An 18,560-nucleotide genomic window follows, 5' to 3' on the forward strand; every position below is an offset into this window, starting at 1 on the left:
CTGCATGTTCCTTGACCAGGGATGGAACCCTAACCTGGGTGTGTGTCCTGACAAGGAATCGAACTCACCACCTTTTGGTGTATGGGAGGATACTCCAACCAAATAAGCCACCTGGCCAGGGCTCTTTCTATTTTGAATACTTTGATCTTTTTTGGAAAGCAAGTAGCCTAAAGCATATTTATTAACATCAAGGAGAAGAAAAGGTTTTCTGCCCTGAAATGTATTAGGGCTCTTCCTATTTCACTCATATGATAAATTTCCTATACCTCTGTTGAATAGGCAGGAGCTAGGAAAAGAAAGAAAATCATGGCTGGCGATATGAACATATCACATTCTATTACTACTTCAAAAGAAACATGCTCTTTATTTCCAAGTTTAATATGCAAATTTTAAAACTACTTGAAATATAACAAACTACTTAAAATATAAAAACATTTTATATTTTCATTGATAAGAATTCTTAAAAAGCTGAGCTATCATATATAGAAATTATTTCAAGAAGTTTTTGAAGGGGAAAGTCATGGGAGTGTTAGCATGGATTCATTAAGCTTTTATCTTTATAGACACATTAGGTCATGTCAATGGAATGAATATTTTTAATTGATATGCACCATAAACAAGTTTAAAAAGCCAGTAAAACATATTTGTATATCTCCTAGATGATCAGTTGGTGCATTGCTTTTCTCTCTTTTCATTTTGTGGTTATCTAATTGGATGGGGCACTATAATGCTGGTTACACAGCAGAAATGAAAACAGTCCCTTTGGATTTCTTCTCTTTGTAAGAGAACCTGGGGCTGCTTTTCAGCACTGAGGCACTAGTATAACCAGCTTTCATAAATAAAGGGTTAATGCTTTGTAGGACAGGAATTCTTGGAGCTGAGATAGAGGCAGATCTGTTGCAGAGGTGGGTGTCTATGCAACACCTGCTTTAGAGTAACCTGGTAACACACACACACACACACACACACACACACACACACACACACACACACGCACTTTACCTGAATACTTACTTTTTATCTTTATAAGTGTCAATTATGGCAACTTTGCTTACATCGTCTTTTCCACTGTAAACTCTATAAACTCCATCTGCAGTATCGTTGTACTGAAAATACATGTACCAAGAAACAATTATTTCTAGAACAATTCATACTCTCCAAGTTATAAAATATGTAATTAACTCATTTTTGCATTTCTCAAAGACTGGTTATTCATAATTATTTTATATGATTTAAAATATATAGGCCGTGAAGTTTTAAAATTGTTGTTCTTTAACACGTTAAAAAGATAGAATATAAAATGTTCCAAGAAATAAGTGCTAGATGCTGAGACAAAGGAAGAAAACATATCAGAAGTTGATATAACCCAGACTCCAGTGTTCTTTTTCATAATTAAGCTAGTAAGACAGTTTGGATTACTATTCCTATTATATTGATGTGAGGAGATATTGAACAAAATCTATGAGAACAATGACAGATTTCTAGAGGTATTCTAAATATTATGATCTTTAATAAGTGGTTACCAAAAACTAGGTATACAAAATTAAAAACAAAATTACCCAAGTATTTGAGTTAAAAAATAATAACTGGGCCTTGCCGCTATCTCTCAGTAGTTGAGAGTTGACCTATGAACCAGGATGTCATGGTTCAATTCCCAATCAGGGCACATGCCCAGGTTTCGGATTTGATCCTGTGTGGGGCGTGCAGGAGGCAGCCAATCAATGATACTGTCTCATCATTGATGTTTCTATCTCTCTCTCCCTCTCTGAAATCAATAAAAATATATGAGAATAATAGTAATAATAATTGGTCAATGGGGGAAAAGAGGGACATACGTAATACTTTCAACAATAAAGATTTTAAAAAATAATAACTGAATTTCTGATCCCTTAGGCTCTCTACATTGATACTTAATTGATAATGTTGCAATCATGAACACTTTCTAAAAGTAAAATAACAACAATAAACTGGAGAATATAACTAATAACACATAGAGTGTCAAATCATTGTCAAAATTCCAATTCAAGGGTCAGCTTGTCTTATTTATAATTCAAAACATTGAGCTATAGCTAAGTCTATCACTAAGTTCACATTTTCCTTAATCTACAAACTGTTTTTTCATTTATAGACCACTAGAAATTATTATTAATAAACTCCATAAAAATAGGACGTTGCTAATTTATCAGTGCCGTGTGTGTAAATTTAGGCTTTAAATGTACATTAAAACAATTTGTAAGAGGTCTAGAGAATGAGGAATGGTAGAACTAATACATTTAACACAATTAAAATGTTGACATTAAACTTGATTTTCTGAGAAAGTAAGTCAAAACTGAAAATAGTGTTCAAAGCCTTATCAGCATATAACTTAATTTTAGACAAATTGTGTATTTAACAAAAAAGAAATCCTGATTAAATATCTTCTTAATTAAAAACTTAATTGTTAAATTTATATAAGTAAATTTTATAAACTTGAAAAGCTGAAGCATGTGAAATAAAAGATTTTGAAAAATTAGAATATATATTCCCAGATAATAAATAGGGCTAACACACTAAATTATAAAATTATAGATTTCCAATGCCATTTTATTTATCCAATTAAAGTATAACAATATCAACATTTATATTTGGTACTCACAGGATAAAACACACCAACTGTTGAAGAAATTGGGTATGGTACCAAACTCAAGAATGGATCCTTATAGCCCCACAATAGTTCTTTCACAGTTCTCCTTTGAAACAGAGATGACTTTGACTTTTTGATAAGTGAATTGAGTAACACTTGAACAAATGGATTTGGATAGAGATGGGCTGCAGCCTACAAAAAAACCCCAAAACTGTGTAAGACACCATTTGTAGTATTAAATATTAAACAAATAAATGGATTAAATATGAATTAATTTTAATAAAAAATTTAAAAAACTATTTTTCTAAAATTACTGCCAAGTCTTTCCAGAGCTAAAAGTATAATTTTTCTAATCCCTAGATAAGCACATTTGAGTGCCTCAGTTTCAACAAGAAGAGGTCTTTTAAAATTAAGTCCTATTTTTTTCCAATGATACACTTGAAGTGGTCTTCCAATTCAGTTGATTTTTTTTTCATCTTTCCTAATGACCAAAACTCTATTCAAATAAGGACATAGGGGCAGAATAAATAGTATCTAGTGAGAGTTCTAATCATGAGATTAATTATAGTGGATTCAAGAGCATTTCAAAACACATCAATTTGTTTGTCTACTCACAGCGACAGCCAGATTGAGAACAGTGAAAGTGTCATTCTCTGATCCAACTGACAGGGAAGGTTCAAAGATGGCACCATTGGGCTGTACAAAGGAGACTGTGTTGCTCAGAGAGTCATGAGTTATGTTTTCCTTGGAGAGATAACGAACTCTGAAATACAGAAGTAAATAAAATTAAAAAATATTGTGTCAAGTGCAAGTTAGGTCTCAAAGTCCATTCATTCATACAACGAATATTTTTGAATATATAGAATGTGTCAGAAATTATGCTAAACCATCGGCATAAGCCAATGCTGGTTCTCTAGCAAATTAGAGAAAGGGGTCTTACATTTGCACATCCTAATATGTGTTATTTCAGGAGTTTACAGAGTTCATGGTTAAAACAGAACAGATACAAATCTAGGCTTGGGGTGGTCATGGTGAAGATGAGGGCCAAGACACATTTTGTAGCAATTCCACATAAGTGGTCTGAATTACAAAAAGAAGTTTAGTTAGGGAAAACAGGTTTGAAAGTGGCACATAGAAGGTAAGAAGAACCTGGTGTATTTTTAGAAATGCAAATGGTAGAATTTGGTTGGATTATAAAGTGAGAGAGTAAGGAGAGTGGTAGGAAATAAGCAAGATCTCAAACATAAGGGCTTATATCCCCCTCTCAAATGTTTAGCCTTTCTCCTTAGGGTAAGGAGGGGACAGGAGAAAGGCTTAAGCAGGAGAATATTAAGAACACATTGTCTTAGAAAGAATGCTCAAAATACATAATCTATCCAGCACCGGCTGTTCCATATTTTTCAGTGCTTCAATGCGAATAAAGATAACTAATGGAATATAATTTACTTTTTACAGACTATTTTCCCTCCCTTTCCCATATATTGAATCCTGACTAGTATTAAACCAGTATTCATTGGCTCTACCATATCTAGTTTCATGGTATCAACTACATTTTAGGGATGTATTGAAGGGTGATTACTGTGGAGAAAAATCTTGGCAAGCACAAGATATTCACTGAGATGAAATAATGGACACATCATTTGTTGCACTAGAATATATTTTAATGTTTATGATGTAAGGTGAATAGATAACTAAGGTAAAGACTGAAAAAACATGGAATTGAAATGTAAAAAGCAATACTTGTCACTCAGGTATAATAAAAATGTAAATGTCTGTAGGGTATGGATTATGAGTGTTTTGTCCCTCCAGCTCAGTGCCTGGTGCATGGTGAGTTCTCCATAAATATTTTTGAATGAACAAATTAATTAATGGCTCACATTATTTCAAAAGAGACCTCCCAATCATCTAGAAAAAGATTTTATTTTTAATATCATTTAATCAAAGCTTTATTATTTATTCTTATTGGGGTACTAAAGGCATACAAAGAACATACAAATCTAAATCAGCACCCAGGACAGTTTATTACTACTCATTTACTATTTTCTCTTACATAGATGTAAATGTAAAATTATTTTACATATTATTTACATTTAAAGTTGAAATAATAGGTATAAAATTGTGACCTCAATTCTAGCTTATTTAAATTGTACTTACAACATTATGCCAGTAGATGGCACTCACTGAGAAAAATTCTTTAAATTGAGGCCTGTTAATAGAATGTGCTTTTTAAAAAAAGAACATAATCACTCAATTTTTTGGTTTAAAAATTAGAATGTAGGCAGGTTTTGGAAAGTGTCGGTTAAGAATGTCAAAGGGAGTAATCTGCCTTATATTTTCCCCAAGACTGCTTTCTTTGTCTTCCTGCAAAAACAAAGTAACTCAAACATTCTATATGTTTGAGATTTGAGAATATTCTGAAGGATTTACTAAATATTCATAGAGCCATAGAGATGGTGAATGTTGGAATAAATGCTATTAAGATCTCAATCCTGGAAATGTTATGCTTTGAACCCTGTCATACCTTATCAATAAAAATTTCATCGAAGTCACTTAAGCAGCCATCAGCCAAATAAGCCTGTGGCTCTGTTTGAGACAGAATACCCTCCTACACTTCCAATTTCACCTGGATTCAGAGCATCATTCATGGGGCGGTAGCTTCACTTCAACAGATGTAAGATTCTCAAGCTATTAACTTTTTCTGAAAGGTAGTTTCCCATTATTTAAGGCATGCCAGCAGACACTAATGACTCAATTACGGTGACATTTGTGAGACAGGATGACCCCAACATGATCAAAAAATCCCTTTAACATTGTGTGGATGAAAAGCAGCCACATGCTAACCTGACTAGCTCAGTGAATGCCTGCATGGTCTCTCTTGCAAACTCAGAGACCTAAAGTAACCACAAAGGATGGATCTGAAATTAAACCTTCTTTATCTAAAAGCAGTTTATGGTGGGCAGTCATGTCCTAGGCCGGTATCTTCCCTGACAAAGGTCAATATTTACCTTAACTAAGCCTGCCTATTGTCTTTTGCATCTGATAACATTCCTTTGGAATGTCAGGGTAACTCCCCTTTGCCCAGACCTCACAGGGCACAACCAGTACACTAAGTACAATAAATCCTCTCATTGTTTTATTAATTATTGACTGTTAACTATCCTGTACCCACCTATGTAAAAGATGTATGTGTCTATCATTTTACTTTTCATCCAATCCCAGAGGTTTCCAGCTGTGCTTTCTCCCACCCCCCTAAATGATCACCAATGGATTTCATGTAAACCACTTGTGGCATCTCTTTTGATTGTAATGTATAAAATAAGATGCACAACTGCCATTCTCAGGAGCATTATCTCAATCAGTTGAAATTTTGCTCCCCAGCCGTTGGCAACAATTAGGCTCAAAAAAACTCACAAAAATTCTTCACAGGTTTGACTGTTTCTTTTGTTGACAATTGTTATATAAGTAGAAATTTATTGTTTATAAACATTAGCTGCAAATCCAACTTGTTTCCTCCAACCCTCCCATCATTGCCTCTTCAAATGAATTGAGTGTATCTAACCCACGCCTTTTTGTTCTTTAGAGTTTAGCGCCTCTAAGAATGAAATATATATTACTTGTCACCTATCAGAGTAGGGCTAGGACTAGATTCAATATTATGTTAATGTTTCATGACATTCTCCATAAAGTAAAAAGCAAGCAAACATAACCTCCTCACAAACAAAAATTTAAACAGAAAATATAAATTTTCAAATACTAACAACTATTCTCTTTCCTCACATGCATTCAATTAATCAGATTATGAGTTTTAGGCAATATGCTTCGATATTCATTTGGTCACATGTGACTTCTAGATTTTCATAGGTATATATCATATCTGCAACATTTTTTGAAACAAGATATTCATATAGGCTTTTGATAATAACACAAAACTATAAGAGCATGAAGAAAATGAATATTCTTTCTAAAGTAAGCTTGTTTGTTTGTTTTTTTTGTAACAATGAAAATCAAGTCTTCTTTGACAGAGTTGTAAATGGTTACAGACATGTGCACAGACACAGGAGACGTGGAATAATTGCTAGGACACAACAGACACCATGGCTTTCTATACATCATGTGCTATTGCAACAGGCACTACCTTCAAAAGTATCAGTATTTCATTATATTTTGAGTGTGAGTTGTTAATATAGAAATATAATAATATGTGGAGAGAAAAAAATATACAATTATAGATGATCTAAAATAAAAAAGATACTAAAACTATAAATTATTTAAAAATCATTAAAAATATATATTTGTGGTAAGAATTGATCATGGTATGTAACTAGTTATAATCCTTAAAAAAATCACACATTTGTATATCAAATGATACAGCAGAATTTAATTATTTTTCCATATGGATCTCATTAATATATGCCTAATCCTTGGATAAGGTTAGTGTTTGTAACAGCTCAATCTCTGTTTTTTTTTCTTACTTTGATAGTGGTAAAAAGACATAGTCTATAACTTAAGTAGGGGAAAACATACAAAATTCTAGGAGTTGCTAGGTCTGTATGAACATGAACAAATCCTACCACATCCCCTGATGTTAGTTTTGTTTAATTACAAGATGAAAAGTTCTGGCTATTATTTCCCTCTTAGTTTTAATAGTCCAAGATGCCATTCCAAAGCATGTTAAGTAGTCCAATATGCCATTCCAAAGCATGTTAAATTATTAGGAAATGTAGGATAAAGTTCTAGCATATTCAGTCTCAGTACTGGAAAAGATGTAATAATGAGTCTAGTGAATAAATAGAAACCCCCATTTGATCTGGAAATTAGTTTCAATAGAAAACCTTAGTAGGTAGTATAGTTGTGTAAAATCAGTTTAATGTTGTGGTTTTCAAATTTGAGTGTGTATTGGCATCACCCAGAGAGGTTTGTAAAACTTATTTTTGGTTTCTAACCCAAGCGTCTCTGATTGACTTGGTCTGGGGTAGAGTCTGAGAATTTGCATTTTTACCAAGTTCCCAGTGTGATGCTGATGCTGCTAGCCTAGGGACCACACTTTGAGAACCACTGATGTAATCTCCACATTCAATCTTAAAATGTTAAAATAGTCTAGTTTTTAAAATTCTGATAGATACCTTTTTCTATAGATCACACATATCTGAGTCACGAGGAATATATTCCACAAGTGTAAAACACCTGCAACTTCTTAAACGTAGGAGTTAATTGATGCTAGTCTATTTAAACCTAAGTAGATATTTCTGATAACCAATAAGTCCTTAGATCAGGATTCTATACAGGAATAAACAAAATATTTCCATGTATACGATTGACAAGATAATATGAGTACCTTTCAAATCAATGGCATTTATCATATGGAAGCCTTTTCAGAAATACATATGGTCAAGGAAAGGGTGGCACTTAGTAGAGGGGACTCACCTGTATGTATAAGGACCTACTTGCTTAACCTTGACATTTGTGCTGTTGAGTGTCACTTCCTCTGCGTTTTGTACATCAAAGATCCAAAACTGTCTGTAAACTTCTGTGCCTGTTTTAACCCAGTTTTTAAAAGCAGTTGTACCTTCTTCAAGGACAACTTCCTGTAAAAAACACACAGACACAAAACAAGCTTGGGTTATTTCTTTGTAGTAAATAAGGGCACTTCTGGGTGTTTTCACCTTTAATTAGCCAAGGAAAAGACCAGGCGCAAGTACCTCAAAGGTACATGAGAACCTTTGCAATCTCGCCACTCACTTGCAACAGAAATGTTTCAACAAACCATCGTAGCAACCTCTTTAGTTAACCTTTTACAAAAAAGATCTCTGTGTAATACTGCACACATGTCTGTTGATCTTAAGGCCAATCACTGGCAAGCCTTCGACAGTGACCCTTTGGCAATATTGCAGCAGTTAGGAACAACACAATTTATGAAGCAAATTTTATTAAAGCTCTTCCAAAGAGTTCTTATCAGGTGAGACATTAACTTTTCTCCTGCAACAAGTGAGTTGGGCTGATGAGGCAAAACAGAAAAATTGAGAGAAAAGTCTAGTGGTCATGGACGCTATTTTCTTTTCTTCAAAAGCTGGAGATTTCAGGGGATGATCACTTAAGGTTAATTAAATTAAGAAAGCAAATGCTCCCGAATAAGAAACACAAAATTGACCTCCTCACTTCAAAAATCATGCTCAATATAGCTTCCCCTAACTCTCAGTATATCTGCAACAATGCAACAGTACATGTTTCCAAAAATTACAATAGTCTAAATCATTATTATTAGGATACTAGTTTTAAATAAAAGGATTAAATAAGGAAGTTGTCCTGGTATTCTTTAGTGAAATCCATTAAACATTGTGGACACTCTTTGTAGTGGACAAACAAAATACCAATGGCAGAACCAGAAAGCCCTATTTTAGAAATCTGCCCCTTTCTTTAGGAGCTGTGGGACTGAGTGGAAAGCCACCAGACCCCTCAGGGTCAATCTCATTATCTGTAAAAGAAGGGAATTTTAGATGCTCTCCCAGTGTCCTTCTGTGGCTTTTGCTCTCAGGGCCGGAAGTCTATGAAGCTATAGTAACTAGTGCCAACAAAGGTGATTTCATGTCAGGCAGTATTTCCAGTGAAGAACCTTGTTAAAAATGCCCAGATAGAAAGCGCCAACTTCCCTTGGTGTGCTAGAGGAAGAGGAAGAAAACTATTTCACAGAACATGAACCTAAAGAGGCCCATAAATATAGGAACACAATCGGATCTATTTGTTTCCTTCACCTGGAAGCGTCAGTTCATAGAATGATGACTCCAGAAAGGACACTGGACATTATTATCATATTTTCTAGTACTGAGGCTCTGAGAAGCCAGGTGGCTGGCCCAAGGATAACCTAGGCCCGTGGTCGGCAAACTGCGGCTCTCGAGCCACATGCGGCTCTTTGGCCCCTTGAGTGTGGCTCTTCCACAAAATACCACGGCCTGGGCGAGTCTATTTTGAAGAAGTGGCGTTAGAAGAAGTTTAAGTTTAAAAAAATTGGCTCTCAAAAGAAATTTCAATCGTTGTACTGTTGATATTTGGCTCTGTTGACTAATGAGTTTGGACCACTGACCTAGGCACATCGTAGTAGAATCACACTGAGAATCCTAGGCCCTGACCCTTAGACTAGTCCTCTTTTACACCATGCTACTTTCTGTCACCTCTGCACTTAGTTGGTTAAAGTAACATTGAGTTTCATATCTTCAGGAAACTTTACTTATTGCTTAAAGCAGAGACTAAGGCAATTCCTTGGGGGAAGAACAGGGCACCAATCAAAAATGCCATTACAAAATCCTTGCTGTTGCAAGCACTTACACTGGATACATTGGAGCTGCTAAAGTGATGGTGGGCCCTATTACTTTCACAACCAATTATCCTTGAAAAACTTCCCATTCTCTCCCAGAAAGTTAGATTCCTGTACTAACAAGCCTCATATTAAGACAAAATCACAAGCAGATAATGTATCATGGCTATTTTTCTAAATGTAAGGATGTATAATGAGGATGCTGAAGCTGAAATCTATATAGAAGCTGTGTGCTATATTAATTTACCCATTTCAAGAGACCTATGAGAGGAAAACACACACGAACCTATGTTTGTACACATTACTCTCACACTTCAAGAATCTTAAGACTAATGCAATATCAATTATTTATCATGTACCCCTCAAGCCACTTATTTTAGTTCAGTTCTTAATGAAAGAAAATCAATACATGCTTATGGAATTGAAAAGGGAATATGATGGGATATCCCTGGTAGGAAAGAATACCTCCCTCACCCTAATGCATATGCATTTAATCTTGAAAGACCTAATATGCCTTTCTTCTAAAGGCCAATACATCACTTTGCCTTAATTATTAATCTGAAGATATTTTTCTTTTTAAATGCGAACATTGAAATGAATGCTTTGATTTGCCAGCTGTTAAATTTAGGGTCATCTAAACCTATCTATTTTTTTTCCCAGAGGTAGAAATGGGACCTAGAGAAAACAGAAATCTGATTCAATGACATATGACAATTTAGTGGCAGATAAAAAAGAAACTGGGTATTTTCACTACAATTTTGTATAGTTTCCATATTGTCATGATTTGTTCAGAGACAAAAATATTGAAACAGTCAAAATAGGAATGCATTTCTTCTGATCCTAACATTACTCTATGTATTATTAGAATATTGTATAGACACCCTTTGACCACCAAGACTAACTGTGTCACAAGTTCTTCTTTAAAAAGGAGCAAAAGATTTTATACCTTTGTGAATTTGAAATTGGATTTGGGCTATCTAGCCTATTTTGCAAATCCTTGCCTAAATTTGAAGTATAAAACTGATCATTATGTGCCCAAAGTAATATAATGTGAGATCCTCTGACTTGGTTGATGTACACATCAGTATCTGTCTCCGACTTTAAGTGTACAGACTACCCAGCCCCAGCAATGGCTGGATTCCAACCATTGACTTTGAAACTTCTATTCTGTTTCATTAACTTGAATGCAGATGTTTGTGATAGTAATTTCTTCTATCTAGTCACATGCTCACTTGATTATTATTGTTGCAGAAAAACAGTACTCATCTACATGACTAACAACTTTAGTGTATGTAATTATTAAAATGACCTTGATGTCTTCTTATGTGTTTAGTATGGACAGTACAGTTGTAGAAAATATATCCATTTCTCAAGGATATTATAAAACACTAAGAGGCAGGATCATGTATAGCAGATTATAATCTATGAGTTAGATTCCCTTATCCTACCCTCTCCCTGACCAAGTACAGTGGCTTCTTCCTCAAAGCATAAAATGAAGTGGTTAAAATTAATCTAAGATGCTATGAGTTTGAGACTCAGTTTGGTCATGTATTAATCATTTAAACTCAGGCAGGTTAAATTATTTTGTACCTCAGTTTTCTGATGCATAAAATGGGAATAATAAAATTAGAATTTTTGAAAGTCAAAATTAGTTGAACATAGTTTAATTAAATATTTATCTCTATAGTTTGTTATAAATATGAGCACCTAAAAAGAGTTAGAATATAGCAAGCATTCAATAACATGTTAGCTATTATTACTATACAAATTCTACCCACTCTATAGAGGGAAAATGCTAATGTAATTTATTCCCAGACTGCTTTAATGGTATCACTTATATTATTTACTATCTAAACAAGTCATGTGGTAATAACTCATGTACTATCCCATGAAACTAATTTTTCTGCTATTTAATTGTTTTTATATTTATACTCACCCCAGTGAGATCAAAACTTCCTTAAAAAGCAGAAACTAAAAATAATATTTTTCTCCCCACTCACTACCACAACTTGGTTCTGTTAGGACCAGTTACAAGTGATTTCCCCAAGTTCAAAAATAGTTCTCATTTTCATATGCATTATATGTATGTGTGTGTGTGTGTTGAGTCAAAAAATGGCCTTAGTCTCATATTATCAAGTTATTGATTAAAATCCAGAATAAAATTCAGTGAAGCAGATTGAACTTAATATTTCTAAAATTCAGGAAATTAGCTTCCAAGAATGTATGTGGGAACTTAAAATAAGAGATTTAGTATTTGGTATGAAAACTAAATTATGTTCACATTATATTGGGCTGGAGGAAGAAAATTATATATGCTTACCTGCTATTTCTTGAAACATTGTTTTTAGGTGATTTTATTAGTGCAGTTAAAATGCAAATATTTCTAGTGTTTAACCCATTTTTACTGCTATATTAATTTTAAAAATTTGTTCTAAATTATTTCATGTACTCAGATATTGTCACTAAATTTTTAAAAATTCTACCTTCTTTAACAACTAATACTTCAGACATTTATTTTTTGAATTTTAAATGCTAAAAATGTATGAACTATTTTGTTATATGTAGAAATACTATAAGCATATATGTGAAGTTAATATAAATATAAATTAATTTATATTACTAAAATGTGGTCTATTGATTAAAAAACCTAGTCATTTTAATGAACAGAGATAATTATTATTTACTTTCTCTGAAAGCATTTATTTCAAGCTACTAAAGAATCATTCTTTCAAGAATTGAAGGAAGAAAAGGATGGTATAATTGAATGATGATATAACTGAAACATTAGTCTTTTAATAGGCAAATAAAAGGAAAACTTTAATTCCATTCTTGGTGTTCTATGGTTAATATCCTAGGAAAATTAAATTAAAATGTATTTAAAAGTACATATGTTACACAATATTCACCAAACATTTATCAAGTAACATTAACCAAGTGGAGTGATAAATTATCTTTTGTAAGTGGTGGCAGAACTTTGACCTTTTTCCAAAGTGCTTTGCACATTTGTGGCAGCTTGAGCCATTGGCTTTTAGTCTACTTAGCAAGATTACATAAACCTGCTGACTCAACACAAATCCACTAGGAATCCTATCTAATAAAAGAGTAATATGTAAATTGACTGTCACTCCAACACACAAGATGCCTGCCCCTATGTGGTCAAAGATCCTGCTCCCATGTGGACACAAGATGGCTACCATAAGATGGCCAGCAGGGGAGGGCAGTTGGGAGGGACCAGGCCTGCAAGGGAGGGCAGTTGTGGGCAATCAGGCCTGCAGGGGAGGGCATTTGGAAGGGACCAGGCCTGCAAGGGAGGGCAGTTGGGGGTGATCAAGCCTGCAGGGGAAGGCAATTAGGGGTGACCAGGCCAGTAGAGGAGGGAAGTTGGGGGCGACCGGGCCTGCGGGGAAGGGCAGTTGGGGGGGGACCCAGGCCTGCAGAGGAGAGCAGTTGGGGTCAAACAGGTTGGCAGGGGAGCAGTTAGGCATCAATCAGGCTGGTAGGGGGAGTGGTTAGGGGGATGATCAGGCTGGCAGGCAGAAGCAGTTAGGGGCAATCAGGAAGGCAGGCAGGCGAGCAGTTGGGAGCCAGCAGTCCTGGATTGTGAGAGGTATCCCAGATTGGAGAAGGTGCAGGCTGGGCTGAGGGACACCCCACCCCCCACCATGCATGAATTTCATGCACCAGGCCTCTAGTATTTTATAAATAACAACAATATAAGATGATTATCTAATATTTTCCAACTACTTTAATTCTTTTTTTTAATAGTGCTAGTATACAGGTAATAACTTTACCAATTTGCTATTAGTCAATTAAATAAAGAAAATAATTTTCAATGATTTTCAATGGTAAACAAAAACTGGCCAGGACAAAAACTTGTATATATTTCTAAAATAACAGCAATATCCTAAGTGCTCCTGAGGCAGGGGTAAGACCATCAGCTCCTGCGTTTGTATATAATTCAGCCATTTGACTCTTACTATATGCTAAACAGATACATATGCCAGTCCTGTTTAAAAAAATAGTTTTGTAAACTAAAGGGGAAAAAGAACAGTCTTATTTAAACAAAGAAAAAGTTCCAGCATCTTAATGTGACTAAAATTGTCAATTCAACATGGTTATATAGAAACGTGAGTCAAAAATCAAGCTCAGTAACAAATGTACCAAAGACCCTGACTATTGAAGGGATTCTGATATCGCCTTAGTTGATGGATATGTAGCTGGGATACAATGTAAACCATCATTTAATAGGTTTTGGGAACTCATTCTTCTCTCAAATTTCAGTTTTGTACCTCTTCCTTCTTCCAGAGTCTAGATTCATAACTTGTATCTTGTAAAGGATTGCACAGTACATCCTCATTTCAAAACAAGAAGAGAAAAAACTCTATTTCTTTATTCTTTATTCCATGCCCCTTTTATTACCCTTTCCTACTGAAATCATACTTTCAAAATCATATTGACCATGTTTTAACCATTATTTTCTTGATTTTTATCTGCCTGAGAACATTTTATTCTCTTTCCTTGAGTGTTAGCTTCCTATTACCTGCCCCCAAATTACCCTCTTTTGTTTTTATTTCTTCATTTAAAATAATTTATTTCCATTTTCTGTTTTGTCTTCCTACCTCTGAATTATGCACAAGTCATAGAGTATTCTCTCTGCCCATTTGTCTCTACAGTCATATTCTCCGGAAAGCAAATCCACTGTTTAGTTTTATCTGTGTAGTAATAATAAAATCCACCTGAACTCTGACATTTGAAATATGCACTGGTGTTCATATCAGACCATTGATAATAAAATCTCTGTGTTGTATTCTTCTAAGGTAAACATTTCTCTTAGTCACGGGACTAGATATGTAGTTTGTTCTCCTTTCTCCTAACAGTCCCTCCATCCAAACTGCCACTGCATCCCATGTCCATCACTTCTTTCTGTGGACTCTGTCACACTAGAACAATGACTTTTGTTACAGAATATGCAAAGATATTTCTAAAGAGAGTCATCATAAATTCTGCTTGAAAGGCTTTTCCCTGTTTTGCTGTTTTATTGTCTTCTTACTTCTTACACTGTCTACTATAGCTAGAGCACAAGACTTGTATCATCTACTTTCTGCCTGAGATTGATTGCCTAGTTTTGCAAACTGAATCCTCCTCCTCCTTTAGGCTAGGTGAGTTGGCAAGTGTTTTTTAAGATCTTGTGATTGTAAAATGGGTAAAATACTAATACCTTCTTATAGATATTTGTAAACATTAAATAAATGAGTATATGTGAAGTTCTTAGTAGCACTAAATAAATGCTAGCCATTTGATATCAACTTCTAACTGCACATCTATCGTAAAGCATACACCAATGACTATTGCCTAGAACAGTGGTCAGCAAACTCATTAGTCAACAGAGCCAAATATCAACAGTACAGTGATTGAAATTTCTTTTGAGAGCCCAATTTTTTAAACTTAAACTTCTTCTAACACCACTTCTTCAAAATAGACTCACCCAGGCCGTGGTATTTTGTGGAAGAGCCACACTCAAGGGGCCAAAGAGCCGCATGTGGCTCGCGAGCCGCAGTTTGCCGACCATGGGCCTTGAACATCATTAATTAAATATTCTTCTGCTCATGTTCAAAACTTTCTAAATCTTACCCCATGTTTTTGTCTTTCTAATCATCTCTTGTTAATCCCATATTTTTTGGCACATCCTCTATTTTCCTTATTTCTTCTTTACACCGTTTAATTGCACTCCCACAACTTTTTCCATAGCATTTATCAACCCTTTCATGCATTTATTGTAGCCTTATTTGAACTTTTAAAATTATATAGTACTTCAAAATCCAACTCAAATCTCACTTTATTCCCAAAGTTTTTGAATGCACTGAGAGCTCTCTTTCTAAATAGCATTTATTTTTCCATATTCTACTCTTTAGAATTCATTTACTAGTCTCATAGGTCTCCCTCTATTTAGTGTACAATATGCTTTCCCCAAGTTGTCATAAATTTGTTGAGATAAGTTTTATTTTATTCTTTCTTAGTCTCTATACAAAAGCAAATTTTGATGTCTCAAAATTGTTATTTTCTCATGGTTAGCTATTATGAACATGAGATAAATATTAAACAATTAAAATAGATGCTAGTAGTTTGTATGCCATCTAACAAAGGTTCTATATGTACTACTGTTACTGAATGAATTAAATAAATGATGATCAATAATCAGCTACTGATTGTCAATTATGTATTAGAAAAAATAGTCCTGGTCTAAAATGCTCTGCAGTGGGAGATTATTGTGGCATTTCTATTCTGGAGACTTTTCCAAAAGATAAATTGTAGTCTCTGTGTTAGCACACACGCTGCATTTGTTCTCTCCCCACCAGAAACCCAGGAGGGGGTGCAGATGACAGAGCAGTAAGGATATTAAGCAATGGAGATCCCATCTCACACAATCACATAAGCTTCATCTCACTGAGACCTATTTGTCTCTATCAAACTACATCAAAAGTAATATCAATAAAGTTGGGAATTCCAAAGAAGTGGATGACATTCAATTTATAATATTTTTAATTAAATTCTCAGGGCTTAAGATTTATGATCCATTAGCAATAGAAAAGCCATAAACCACAATATTAGTATGGAGCAAATATAACATGCAAGTACAGGAACTATAACCTAAAAAATTTCCTATTTTTTTTCCATAAGACAGCATCTATAATGGTACAGTGAGATTATTTATTTTAACTTAATAATTTTTAGCTAAAGAAAGGAATAGAAAATAGTAATTGTCATAAATCAGAAAATAGATTTAAAATGAATTCTTCATATTAGTCAATTAAGTCAATGCTTCTGTGAAATGAAATGGTATTTATTTATATTCCTCATAAGAGGAAGATGTCAAATATTGATAAATGGATGAGGAAGATAAAGGCCTTGGCAGTAACAGAAATTTCAATATGAGTTCGTAGGTATAGCCCATTTTATGATTTAATTATTATTGTTCTCAATTGTGCACTGTACTTATTAACCCTCTGTCTAGGCCATTGACATCTAATCAGGCTGAGAACTGAGGCCAGTACTCAGACATGTTTTATTTGGCCAGAATTATGTTTTGAAAAAAGAAACATACATGTATTCAGGTAGGGCACACATTCACATTCACAATAGTTCCTATTCTTCATTTTCTCTTGTTCTTCACAGCTTCACTTTTTTCTTTTTTACTCTGTCTCCAAACTTCTGAAACCATTTGAATTTGCCATCCTGGGTTTAGGACTCCAGCAGGTCTGTATGTCCTTATCCTAGTCTTTCTCTCTCTATCAGTTGAAGATGGTGAGTGTGAAGCTAAGGAACTAAGGTGGGAAATTAATTCTAGTTTATTGTGCAAACCTATCTATTGAATTACTCTAACTAGGTTATAACTACTCTGCTGTTGCATATACACTGGCATATGTCCTATGTAACATTTCTCATAGCATTTTCTAAAACATAAAGCTTTATAAATAGGAAATACTTATGGCAACCATATATTATAACACATATTATAAAAAAAACCCAGCAGTTTACCAAATAAAAGTTATCAGTTTTACCAAAAATTTCTGATTCATTATTATACTTAATTACATTTAAATGACTATGTATAATATGTAATTATATATTAATGTTATATATGTTCTATATCATATATTATACATACACATTTACTTTTCTCAGTTTTAACCAAGGTACATCTACTTTTATACACTTACCTCTTTTTTATTCAAAAGCATACTCTTTAGACATAAACAATTATTTCAACTTACCTGTGTACCTATGAATAGCTTTGATCAGAATTTGAATATTTATAACTAAGGTAGCAATTCATTTATGGTAAATGTACTTTGAACATTTCTCTATTGTATACAGTTGTGGTAGCCCATAATCACTTTTGTACTGAGGACACAAAGTTACCAGTTACCATAAAATATAAAACAGGCACCCAAAGCAAATAAGGGACAGAAGATAGAATGAATCAGACTGACAAAAAAATATCCTTCTGACTACTTGTACCTTTTTAATTGTCTTCTCAATAAGCAGGTCTCCGACCGGCATCAGAATGCCACCAAACAAAGCCAGCACTGCACCAATGACAGCGCCGGTGATGAGCCCACAGTTCCGATCACAGCCCATTTTTCTTGTTCAGGGAAAAAGTAAAGGTTCGGCACCTGCTCCTTTTAAACTCCCGGGTTCCAAGAACTGGTTCTATCATTAGGAAGAGATCATAAAACAGAAGCTTAAATATCAATACAAACAGATCAAAGTACAAAGAAAACACATTATGAAACAGATTATCTTCCCAGTTATCAATAAACAAGTGCTTTTCTTTTTGTTTTAAGAAACTGATTTTCTAGATCAGGTCCTCCCCTTTCTTGCTTTTTACTATCTACCAGAGGTAGAAATTAAAAATATTGTCATAGACAGAATTTAAAAAAAAAGTCTCCTCCTAATTTTTTTCTTATGGATAATTAACATGGAAATCTTATCTAAGGAGAACATGCTTACTGTGCTCTCACCTAATCTACCTTCCCCCAGCCTGAGACATTTAGTTGCATCCTCACCCTCTAGCTGGCTTGTCCACTTAAACACAGCCTGCCATGCTCTGCTGGAGTTTTCCTTCAA

General features: G+C 34.3%; 1 protein-coding gene across 3 annotated transcripts in view; it reads right to left on the bottom strand.

Moving 5' to 3' along the window:
• Positions 1-18,560, bottom strand: part of CD36 (CD36 molecule) — a 60,581-nt gene that overhangs the window by 13,626 nt on the left and 28,395 nt on the right. For all 3 annotated transcript variants that reach the window (XM_028158132.2, XM_054726390.1, XM_008149593.3), the window contains exons 3-7: positions 17,952-18,143; positions 8,048-8,208; positions 3,239-3,386; positions 2,636-2,815; positions 1,015-1,106 (exon numbers count right to left, since the gene is read on the bottom strand). In XM_028158132.2, the coding sequence (XP_028013933.2) occupies positions 1,015-1,106; positions 2,636-2,815; positions 3,239-3,386; positions 8,048-8,208; positions 17,952-18,071 (701 nt within the window). In that variant the 5' untranslated portion in view covers positions 18,072-18,143. The remainder of the gene's footprint in view (positions 1-1,014; positions 1,107-2,635; positions 2,816-3,238; positions 3,387-8,047; positions 8,209-17,951; positions 18,144-18,560) is intronic.

Source organism: Eptesicus fuscus, chromosome 14 (genome assembly GCF_027574615.1).
Source record: "Eptesicus fuscus isolate TK198812 chromosome 14, DD_ASM_mEF_20220401, whole genome shotgun sequence".
NCBI classification, from domain to species: domain Eukaryota; kingdom Metazoa; phylum Chordata; class Mammalia; order Chiroptera; family Vespertilionidae; genus Eptesicus; species Eptesicus fuscus.